The 12,160-nt window shown below is 42.2% G+C and overlaps 1 protein-coding gene across 1 annotated transcript in view; it reads left to right on the forward strand.

Annotated features, from left to right (window-relative positions):
* The first annotated feature begins 270 nt into the window (after positions 1-270).
* Positions 271-12,160, forward strand: part of Taf3 (TATA-box binding protein associated factor 3) — a 154,697-nt gene continuing 142,807 nt past the window's right edge. The window contains 2 exon segments of the mRNA XM_059263515.1: positions 271-644; positions 4,394-4,636. Coding sequence (XP_059119498.1) covers positions 479-644; positions 4,394-4,636 — 409 coding nt within the window. The 5' untranslated portion in view covers positions 271-478.

The following is a 12,160-nucleotide window of genomic DNA, read 5'->3' on the forward strand; positions in this document are numbered from 1 at the left end:
TTGACATTCCAATGCCACACATTGCCTCCCTGGTTTGCCCCTGAATACATTGACGTTCACCTCTTACTTTTCGGCCAGTCGGGAGAGGAAGACCCTGACACCTGTTGTCAGGGAGGCGCGTACTCCACCTGCGCCCAGTCGCTCGGCTTCCGGCCGGTTTCCAGGCCCTAGAGTCGATCTCGAGACTATCGCTCCGCTCCCACGGGGCGGAGCCTGCGCCTCCTCCCTCTCGGCATTCTGCTTGTGCTGCCTCGCCCCGGCGGCCGTCCAGCGGGAGGCGGAGCGAGTCCAAAATGGCGGCTCTCAGGCTGGCGCGCTCCGTGCTGCTGAGGCTTTGAGGTGGTCGCCGGGGGCCGGAGGGGGGACGATTTCCCCGCCGCGGGGCCCCCAGAGAATGAATCGGGGGCTCTGCTGAGGCGAGACGGCGGGGCTGGAAAGCAGTGGCAGCAAAGGGCTGCGGTGGCGTCCACGCAGCGGGATGTGCGAGAGTTACTCCAGGTCGTTGTTGAGGGTCTCGGTGGCGCAGATCTGCCAGGCGCTGGGCTGGGACTCGGTGCAGCTCAGTGCCTGCCACCTCCTCACCGACGTCCTGCAGCGCTATCTGCAGCAGCTGGGCCGAGGCTGCCATCGGTACTCTGAACTCTGTGAGTACTGGGGCTGGGTTGCGGGAGGGCTGCCCCCAAGCCGGTCACGAGTGACACCTCAGCCCCCCCGGCCCCCTTTGGGCGTCCCCTCCAGGGGTGGCGTTCCGAATCCGGCTTCGAGAGGGGCGATCCTCTCAGACTCGGATGGTCCTGGGCTTCCACCGTCCCCTGCGAACTCCAGTCATCCCTTAGGTGCCTCTTCCTCATCCGCTAACTTCCCGCCACCAGCGGGGAAGCAGGGTCCCGGCTTGCAGCTCCACACCCTCTCACCTCTCCTGGTCCTGGAATGGTGCTTCGCTCTCTCTCATTGTCTCGGGTCTGCTGCGGCCAGAGCCACCCCAGAATGCTCTCCACCTCGCTCACCTTGCTCTTTTGCCTCCCTTGCCCGCAAACTACTACAACTAGTTGTCACAGGCGCTCCGTCTACCGGCCGTTTCTTACAAGGCTGGCCGTTCTTGAGCTCCTAACTAGACTCGTTGACAGCTCTGCTCAGTCAGGGTCGTTGCCTCTTTTTTCGGCATCTGTTCGTTTCACAGACAGCATCTCTACTTGGTACTTTTCAAGCCAGCTTTGTCGATTTCGCTGAATAACTTTGACAAGCATCTCAGTTACGCACGGAGTTCCTCCTTTATGTCTTTATGTCTTTATGTCAGTGTTGATCGAAGTGTGATGGAAGGGATCATAGGTAATTTGCAAGGCTTCCCGGGTAATCAGGGCTGCAGTATCTATTTGCTTTTAAGTGAATGCCCATTAATATCTCTAGCCGGGAGTATTTAATAATTTGGAGCGTTTTAATAAAAGCTACAGATATTTTTATTGATGTGTGAAGCCATGCGTGTGTGTGTGTGTGTGTGTGTGTGTGTGTGTTGTATTGGTTATACCATTCATTTAAATTTCATGATATGACTCTTTTGGGGGGAGGGGGAATGTTGAGACAGGGCTTCTCTATGTAGCCATGTCTGGAACTAGCTCTGTAGACCAGGCTGGCTACGAACTTACAGAGATCCGCCTGCCTTTGAATCCCAAGTGCATTAAAGGCATGTGTCATCACCACTTGGCCAGCCATAAGACTTTTAAACTAGTAAGTTGTAGAACTAAATGTGTTTTATAGAGTACTTTGTTCTGCTAAAGTGGTTCCTACCTTTAAAATTAAGACCTATAGATAGATTCATTGTACTTTAAGATTCCAAATGCCATTCCGACCCAAATAATCAAACCCCAACACAAATCAGATCCTGTCCATGATATAAATCTCATCCTGCCAATCATCTTTTTAAAAGTATTTAGATTGTGTTCCATTTGCTACCATCTAAAAATCTTAGCAGCACACAGTTCCCTTTGTGAGCTAGCATTTTTTCTTATCTTCTGCTGCCCTAACATACTATTCTGCATCCATGCTGTGGTACTTGCGTTTTCCAACACATTTGAAGCTATCCACTCCCATTCACACACTGTTTTACTGAATGTCCTTCTGGCCCACCAGCAGTACCACTTACATTTTGAGATTTACTTATCACTTGCTCTGGGGAATTTGTGTTATCGACTGTCATAATCCTGTGCATATTTCTCTTGTGCTATTTATCATCTTGCTCTGTAATTGTGTGTGCATATATGTACCCTGTCCCAGGAGCCAAATGGATTATATTCATATTCTGCATAAGTACCTAATATGCTAACTGATTGGAGCATGCTGATTGTATTTGTATTACCCTAGGGTGTGGCCAAAATAGTATAGAAACTCAGGAAACAGTTGTCTAGTAAATGAGTGGATAGTCTACAAATAGTGGCTACTTACTGAATAAGTTCCTAAAATGCACTTTTTTGGAGTGCTTGCTTTTCTAACTAGGGAATCCCAAAGTGGTATTCATTCAATTGCACCTTGAAAATATGCCATGGCAGAATGATTTTCTAGCCTTTGCTTCTTTGCCTTCAAGCCCCTCCTCCGTTGTCCTTGAGTATATTGTTACTATTATATTTAAGACATTATATTTTGTTACCTAGTTCCTGAACTAAAGGAAGATGTTGTATACCTTTTGAGTTTTCAGAATATCCCCAGAATACATGTTTACCTTTCATGCCAAGGAGTTCATGGATTTAAACATTCCAAAGTGGCCAAGGGACCATTGTGCTTTCTTTCTTTTTCTATTGTATTTTATTTTTGAGGCAGGGTCTCTCTACATACCCCTAGCTTCCTACAGCTCTATGTAGACCAGGCTGGCCTCAAACTCACAGAGATCCATCTGTTTCTGCCTCATGAGTGCTGATATTAAAGATGTGGGCCATCATATCCAATATGAACCTTTTTCTTAATTACCCATTTTTTTCTGCAATCAGTTTTCTTCCCTCCCCCAACCTCTGCCCCTTTTTTTTTTATGAGATTATGATTGTCAGGTTCATTGCTCCCCATTTGGGTTTGGTGACTTGTTAGAAATGCTTATTTAAACAGAGAGTTTTAGATTGTAGGGTTGTAGACTATCCACTCATTTACTAGACAACTGTTTCCTGAGTGTCTATACTATTTTGTCCCTACCTTATGGTGATACAATTACAATCAGGGTGCTCCAATCGGTTAGAACATTAGCATTTATGCAGAATATGAATATAATCAGTTTGTCTCCTGGGAAAGAGTATTTTAAGAAATTGTTCTGTCAGTGACATGTTGAGTAGGTAGAACTCGAAGCCACAGCTCTGCCTTGTCTGCCCTTTTACCTTCCAAAGCTCCCCTGAACCAGACATCGTGGTTCACTCCTGTACTCCCAGCACACAGAAGACTGAGACAGGAGGGTCACTGTGAGTTTGGGGCTAAGCTGTTTTATATAATGAGTTCTGTGTCAGTGAATACTATATCCAGATCTTATCTCAATAAATCACTCATTGAACCACATAACAACTTTTTAGCTATCCTAGTCACAGTTAGAATATTATAAAAAAAATGAACATTTCATAAATCTTAAATCACTTTTTGAAAGTATATTGTGATTTTTCTATCTTGTCATTGGTTGTAATGTCTCACTGTGCCTAATGTATAAATTAAAATTTGGCATAGTTAAGCTATACATAGGCAAAAACTGTAGTTTATATGGGTTTGTTATTGTCCAAGTTTCCGGCATCCACTGAGGTTGGTGTAATGTTGTCTTCTGAGGCTAAAGGAGACCATTCTTCTGTTTTGTTTTTTGAGACAGGGTTTCTCTATGTAACCCTGGCTCTTAATGGAACTCTATCTGTTGACCATGCTGGTTTCGAACTCAGAGATCTGAGTGCTGGGATTAAAGGTGTGCACCACCACCAAACCTGGCAGGCAGGAGACCATTTTTCACTGATGTAGTTATAGAAAAAAATACAGTTGGGGAAAAAAATATCTGAACTCTTCGGCAAGAAAAAGGGGGTCAAAGGGAGCATCAGAATGTGTTAGACTGAGACTATGAGGCATGTAGAATTTAAGATGATTCTGTTTCTACACTGACAGTAATAAAGGTTTTGATGAGAAGAAGTGAAATGTGTGCTTATTATTTAGTAAGAGGAAGAATGAGTATGATTTTTCTTTTTTGTGCATTACTGAAATTGTTTGTTTGTTTTTTGAGATAGGGCTTCTCTACATACCCTTTGGCTGTCCTGGAATTAATTATATATACCAGGCTGGCCTCAAAAAATTTTTATTTCAAACTATATATGTATATATTTTTTAATATTTTGAAAATAATCATGGACTTTCTTTCCAGTGATATGATTTGCTTTTGACTTTGTTTCAGATGGCCGAACAGACCCCATTTTGGATGATGTTGGTGAAGCCTTCCAACTTATGGGGGTTAATCTGCATGAATTAGAAGACTATATTCATAATATTGAACCTGTCACTTTCCCACATCAAATTCCTTCATTTCCTGTTAGCAAGAACAATGTCCTTCAGTTTCCTCAACCCGGAAGTAAAGATGCAGAGGAAAGGAAAGAATACATTCCCGATTACCTGCCGCCCATCGTATCTTCTCAAGAAGGTTTGTGTCATTTAATCCTCTCGTATTAGTGACCACTTTGATGGAGTTTTTGTTTTTTTTAGCATTCCATACTCTACTAACACGAACATTCTAGAAGTTCAGTCTCAGTGTTTTAAAGTGATTTACAAATTATTCTAACCCTTTAACGGACACGCTTGCAGCTGGTGTTGTTAGGCAGAGTCTTGGTGTGATCAAGGTTTTTTGTGATGAGGCATTTCTCTCTTTTGTAACTTGTAGATAGGAGAGAACAGAATGTGACCACATGGAATCTTCTTGGTACATGTTTTATACAAGAATGAGATATTGAGTTAGACCTTCGAAACAAAAAGGGAACCTTAGGTATCTCCTCTCCTCCCATGATTTGATTACTGAAGAGCTGAATGCACCACTGTGTACATGGGGATAATGAGTGCATTATGAGCACTTGCTGATATGAGGCCTAGCTCCGTGGCTTTTTTTTTTTTTTTTTTTTTTTTTTTTTTTTTTTTTTTTTTTTTAGGATGAGTAGAAATACTTTTCTCTGGACCATTTAGAATTTTTGATTATAAAGAGGGTGGAGATGTAGCTCAGTTAGTTGGTAGAGTGCTTTCTTGCAATATAGGAAGCCTTGAGTTCAACTCCAAGCACTGTATAAAGTCAGGCATGATGGCACATACCTGTAATGCCCGTATCCAGGAAGTAGAAGAAGGAGGATCAGAAATTCAAGGTCATCCGAGGCTATCTGGTGAGTTAAGGCCAGCCTGGGCTACATGAGACTCTGTCTCAAAGAAAAGGCAGGCAAGCAGCTGGCTGGCTGGAAGGAAGGCTAGTTGGTTTCCAGGGTAAACAGGTTCACAGAGACAGAAAATGAATGGCATTTGCTAAGGCCGAGGGGAGTAAGGAATGGAGATTTATGTTTACTGAGAATGGAGTCTGTGTTTGGGAAGACAGTACATTGTAGAGACTGATGATGGTGATGTATGAGAATGTGAATATACTCAGTACCACAGAACTGTACACTAAAAAGTGGTTCAAATGGCCTATGCATGGACTCATATAGTATTTATACCTTGTGAGTGGCCTGTTTCACACAGCATAGTGTCTTAATCCTTGTCTCCAGTGTTCATGTGTCAGCATTGTCCACTTTGTTCTGTTTTTGTTTATTGAGACATAGTTCTGGCTCTCCTGAACCTCAGTGTAGACCAGGTTGGACTCAAACTCAGAGATCCTTCTACCTCTGCCTTCTGGAGTACTGGGATTAAAAGCAAGAGCCACCATGCCTGGTACATTGTCTGGTTTTTAAGGCTGGGTGATGTGATATTTGCATATTCCACATCTATTTCACCACCTCTTAATAGAAATTGGTTGTTTTTACCTATCACTTCCTGTGAGTAAGGCTGTTATGACCATATGAGCATTGAATGTAAATCCTTGTCTATTATGTCTGTGCCTTCAATTTTCTTGGGTGTATACCCAGAAGTGGATATGCTGTATTGGAATGAAATACATAATACAGGATTTTGTTTGTTTGAGTGCTGGGCATTGAACTCAGGGATTTGCACATGCTTCTCTGCTGAGCAACCTATCCACTTGTAAAGTTTTATTATATTCTGTTTGTGTGTGTGTGTGTGTGTGTGTGTGTGTGTGTGTGTGTGTGACCACAGCACGTGTGTAGAGATCATTATTAGTTCTTTCCTTCAATTATGTGGGTCCTGGGCATCAAAGCCAGGTCATCAGGCTTAGCAGCAAGCTCCCTTACCTGCTGAGCCATCTCTCCTACCCCAGTGTATAGCTAATTTTTGAAGAATCACACCACTATTTTCCAAAGCGACTGACATCATTTACCTTCCAACGAGGAATGGCCAAAAGCTACAGTTTCTTACAGTTCATTTTGTATAATCCCTTGTTCCCCAGCTTTTGAAGTATTATGTGCTTTTCATGGACTAGGCTTAAACTTGGAGTAGGGCGTTTTACGATCCATGTGGCCATGATGCCTGTCTGAAAACTGGACAAACAGTGGAGTTGTAGAGTTTCCTGGTGGATTGATGGTTGCTGTCAGACCTGGTTCTAGTGTGTAGTGTATTCTACTGCAAAGCACTAGTGCTGCAATGCCTCATCCTGAGAAGGAAGCCCCGCCCATGCTGGCAGTAGCCATGGTAGACAGGGAAGGTACTTATGGTAAGCTTGCTGTCTTTCCTTTTCTTGGGAGGTGGTGATGGATGTAAATCTGGTTAGAATTGGGGTGTGGGTGTGTGCATGCCAGTGGAAACCAGAGGAACATGTCAGCTGTCCCGCTCTTCATTGTCTGCCTTATTCCCTCCTTGAAGCGTGGCTTTGCATTAAACCTGGAGTTGACTGCTCTTCGGCTGGCCTGGCTGCCCAGTGATCCTCCTTTGTTCTGCAACCCACAGTACTAGGGTTATAGGTGTACACGGCACACCCAGCTTTTTACAGGGTGCTGGGTATCCAAGTTTAGGTACTCATTCCTGCACAGCAAGTATACTTCCCCACTGAGCCATCTGTCTCCCCTTCAAGGTAACTTTTTAAAAGTTCTCATCATTCTCTGTCTGTAAGAGACAGACTGCTCGGTAGCTCAGTACCTTCTCTTTAAGTTCTTGTGGAGGAAAACAAAAACAAAGAAGAAGAAGAAGATCTTGTGGAGGAATACCGAGTGGAGCCAGGAGTTAGTGACACAGGACAGACAGTGGTGTGCCAAAGAAAGCGCTCCATCCACCTGGTGGTCCTGAATGGAGCTGAGCATCATTTGTCCTCTCAGGCCTGTTAGAAGTCCAGCTTTCTCTTCTCTCTGGGCCTACTGCTGTCGTATCAGACTGTGAACCCCAGGGCATACCTCAGCCATCGCCGCTTTCCTTAGTAACTGCTGAGCATTCTGCGCATCTCCACCTTTGATTCATTGTGTTTATGACCTTTATTTACAGTTGGGGAAATCCCACTTAGATGCAGTTCTCTTTAAACCCTTGATTGTTTAATGATAGTGGATTTTTAGCTTAGAAACCCACTTTTGATATATCTGCTTTAAACAGACATTATTTACTTTTAAAATGTTACTAGTGCATCTAAATACCAATATTAATGAAGAATTTGGGGGTGGGGCAGTGGCCAGGTAGTAATTGGATTGACTAGAATTCTATTGTCTCCTTTAGTAAGGCTGTGTGAGGTGGTCCTGGAATTCCTTTCTTGTTGATGTTGATAAATGTGGTTACTTAAAGATCCAAGATATCTTCATGAAGATTGTACTAAGAATCCATGACCTGCATGTCCTCTCATCCTGTGAAAATTAATCCTTGTATGTCTGTGAAGTTTTTATCTCCCAGTGTACTTAGTAGTACACAAAATTTGTAATTGTGTTCTGAAAACATGAATGAAACTCAAATGCTAGGAAGAAGCAAGGAATTAGAACAAGAAACTTAAAAAAAAAAAAGATACTAATATATTAGTAATCAATACATCAATTTTTAAAAAATTTTTATGTTTATTTAGTTTGTTAGTTTTTTTTTAATTTAATTTAATTTTTTTTTTTTTTTTTTTGAGGCAGGGTTTCTCTGTGTAACAGTGCTAGCTGTCCTGGTACTTGCTTTGTAGACCAGGCTAGCCTCGAACTCACAGAGATCCACCTGCCTCTGCCTCCAAAGTGCTGGGATTAAAGGCATGTGCCGCCACCACCTGGCTCATCAATGGTTTTTAAAATGATGTGATCACTAGTTTTATATTAGTGAATAAGATAGAGGCCAAGTTAGCGACCAAGATTTACGTGTATTGTCATGCATATGGCCTGTGACTGAGCTAGACCAGTCCCTCCTCCCCCTCCCTCCCTCTCCATAGTTGCTTTGTTTGTTTGGGGGTTGGTTTTGCCTGTTTCCTTTGAGGTAGGTAGGGTTCTCATACTGTAACCCAAATGAACATGGACTTCACTATGTAGCCCAGGCCGACTTTAAATGATGAACAGGCTTCTCTGGTCTGGGATTGCAGGTATCCTTTCTAGTGTAAAAACTTCAGCCCATATTCATTGTACCTTTTAAAACTTCCTAAATTGAACTATTTTGCAATTTTCTTACTTACTACCTACTAGACCGCCTACTTAATAGTTAAGTTGCTTAATAATTTGAGAAGGAAGGGGTTTTTTTAAGAATTGGATTTATGCCAGGCAGTGGCGCCTTTAATCCCAGCACTCAGGAGGCAGAGGCAAGTGGATCTCTGTGAGTTAGAGGCCGGCCTGGTCTACAGAGTGAGTTCCAGGACAGCCAGGGCTACACAGAGAAACCCTGTCTCGTAAACCAAAGGGGAAAAAAGAAAAAAGAACTGGATATAGGAGGCCAAGAGTGTAGCCTAGTGGTTAGAACATTTGCTTTGAGTCTGCAGAGCCCCAGAGTCAGTCTCCAGCACTTCAGAAAACAACAAAGACAACAACAAATAAGGAAGAGGCAAGACATTTGGACCAGAAAACCCTGGGTTTGTTTTCCTTTATTTTTATTTGATGTAATACAATTCCTATAAAGTTGAGGCTATCATATTTAAATGCTGCCAAATAAATGTACTTGAAAATATCAGCTTTAGTAGTAAGTAGTGAAAATACATGAGAAAAAAGAAACATTTTCTTGATTATTTGAAGTGAAATGATCTCACTTAATATTTTTTTGGCATTAGAAACCATAAACTTAGCTGGGTGTGGTGGTGCATGCCTTTAGTCTCAGCACTCGGGAGGCAGAGGCAGGCAGATCTTTGAGTTCAAGGCCAGCCTGGTCTACAAAGCGAGTTCCAGGACAGTCAGGGCTACATAGAGAAACCCTGTTTCAAAAACCCAAGGGGAAAGGGAGAGGAGAAAGAATAAAAGAAACTGTAACAACTAAAAGAGAAACCACTACATTTATTTATTTATTTTTTACTTTATGTCTGTGTACCACGGTATGTCTGTGTGCCCGGTCCCTATAGATGCCTTCAGATTCTCTAGAGCTAGAGATACAAACAGTGATAAGCTGCTATGTATAGGGTGCTGCAGATTTGAAGAGCAGCCAGTGCTACAGCTCCCTGTTCTTACTTATTTGAGATAAAGTCTCTCTTCATTGCCTAGGCTAGTCTTGAACTCCGGGTATAAGTGAGTCTCCCACTGAAAGTATACAAGAGTTGCCTTCTCTCGAATCATTGCCAACACTTATGCATTATCTGTCTGATAACAGCCTTTCTCAACCAATGTGAGATAATGTGAATGCAGTTTATATTTCCCTAAAGATTAGTGATGTTGAGCATATTTAAATGTATATGTTAATATCCATGTGGCTTCTTAGAAATACCCATTGTGGTCATGCAGATATCTCTAGTTCAAGATCAGGACTATAGGGATTTTACTTTTTTATTCTATATCAATATGTGTTTTATCTAAACTAACAGTTCTAGTTCTCAGGGATAACGAAGATCATAGCATTAGAATATTCTATAATTGCTCATTTTCTTATCTCAGAGTACACATCGTATTGATACTGTCATTTATGATTGCTAAAGCGGGTAAAAGCATTTTGTATTGTTTTGTTTGCACACACTATCTTATCCAAGTTTTGAGAAAGCTATTTTGTGTATACACTGCCAGGTCATGTAGCTGCTTTCTTGTCTTTTCCCATTTTGTTGCCCAGGTTTTGAGTGTCTGTTATTTGTGTTTCTCTCAACTTTTGATTGTTGGGGTGTGATTTTTAGTATTTAATCGCTTTTTGCTTTAAAATATTGCAAGTGTGGTTACAGAAGCTCCTTTGAATTACTATGGAGTTACTTCCCAATGAACATATTGTAACCTGAACATATCATAAATTAAAATGCATGTATAGGCAAACCCACAGAGCCCCTGGAGAGAATCCTGTTTAGCCAGTGACCCGGGGGTGGGGCTTCTTGGCTTTGCTCAGCAGCTGAAGAAAGTATTGACCATCCAAATCTCGAAGTACAATGCCTCTTTTGCCATCATCATAACGTCTAAAAATCCTCAGCTGAACCGTTGCTTTAGTCAAGGCTGGCAGTAGCGTTGGTGACCTAGGAGGTTCAAGGTGGTTTCTCCAGCTCCACAGTGCGCCCTCTTCTGTTGCTTTTGTGTAATGCCCCCAATACTGTGACTTTTCCATCCCTGTTCCCCCATGCTTTTATCTGGATCTTTCCTTTTTCTTCAAGTTAGTTTTCCTAGTGCTCTCGAAAGATTAGTGTCTATATATTACTTGAAATTATTATTTTGCATTTTGAGGGAAAGAAGGGTATGTACCCAAACTATAAGTACTGGTGATTTTTAACTTTAGTGTACAATAAGGATGAAGAATATGAATGTTCTTTTTTTGTTTAAGTATGTGGAGTAAGATGGTTCATTTGGCAAATCCTGGTACTGTTGAGCGGGGAGGACTCGAGGGATGTGTTCGACTGCAGACCTAATAGACCTCCTTTGCAGCCATCAGGAGCATGATCATAGGAAAGAGCACAGTTAGGGCATGCTTCATGGATAGATCTGGTTATAGAGTTTTTCTAGAGAATTCACTACTCAGGGAGCCAATGTTTCACAGTTGGGAGACTGTGAGTGATCAAAATGTAAATATAACGACCTTAAAGAAATTGTCCAGATGTTGAGTTAAAGTTTACAGTAAGGGAATATTCCAACACCTTTTATGCTTTTTGAAAAAATAGGAGTCAGAGTTTAAGATTATGTAATATGCCAAGGACCTTGGGCCCAGGGCAGACAAGGGTGTTTGTTCTGAGCAGCAGATGCGCTTGCTGTATAGCAGATGGCCGGAGAGCTGGGCTACTGACGTGTCTTCCATGTGCCAGACATCCACTGTGACCCAGGCTGGGGACAGAGGTTCTCTCCCCCATCTCTGAATTTAGTGGAAGTATTTAAAGATGGCCCTGCTTTCATTGTAGGGTAGACGCCTCATATCCTTTCAGTTGTTTATTTGTTTTCTTTCTCTGAGGTAGGGTCTAGCTGGTAACCGAGGCTAGCCTAAACTTGCCGTCTTCCTGTCTCTATTGCCTGAGTACTAGGACACTGGCATATGCCACTGTGTCTGACTCTTTCAGTTCTTAAGCAGAAATTGCTGAAAATCTAAAATCAGTTCTGTTACAGACGATTAAGTGTTAGTCTTGAGGTTTTGGGATTCAAGTTTCAGGTTATCTGTCTAACTGCATTTGCACCTCATGCTACAGTGTCTACTGTTAACATGTGATTTTCGCTGTACTGATTGATAGCTTGGCATTCACTGCAACAGGACAGTACAGAGCCGTTGTTTTTTCTCTCAATTATGATAGACCTCATAAATAGAAATAATTATGATTGAACTGGGGAAATTATTTGATCTGGTAAACTGGGGGATAATTACTTCCTTGGGATTATAATTGAATGACATAGGTTATCTTACTATAGGTCATGGATGTGTTTTTCTGAAAATAGGTTCACATTTACCATTATTTTTCCTGAAAATCTATAGTGGGTATAATGATTGACCTAACACATAGCTTCAAAACCACGGTGCAGTTAGTATATCTGTAATTATGTCCCCCCTGAAC

This window comes from Peromyscus eremicus, chromosome 5 (assembly GCF_949786415.1).
Source record: "Peromyscus eremicus chromosome 5, PerEre_H2_v1, whole genome shotgun sequence".
Classification (NCBI taxonomy): domain Eukaryota; kingdom Metazoa; phylum Chordata; class Mammalia; order Rodentia; family Cricetidae; genus Peromyscus; species Peromyscus eremicus.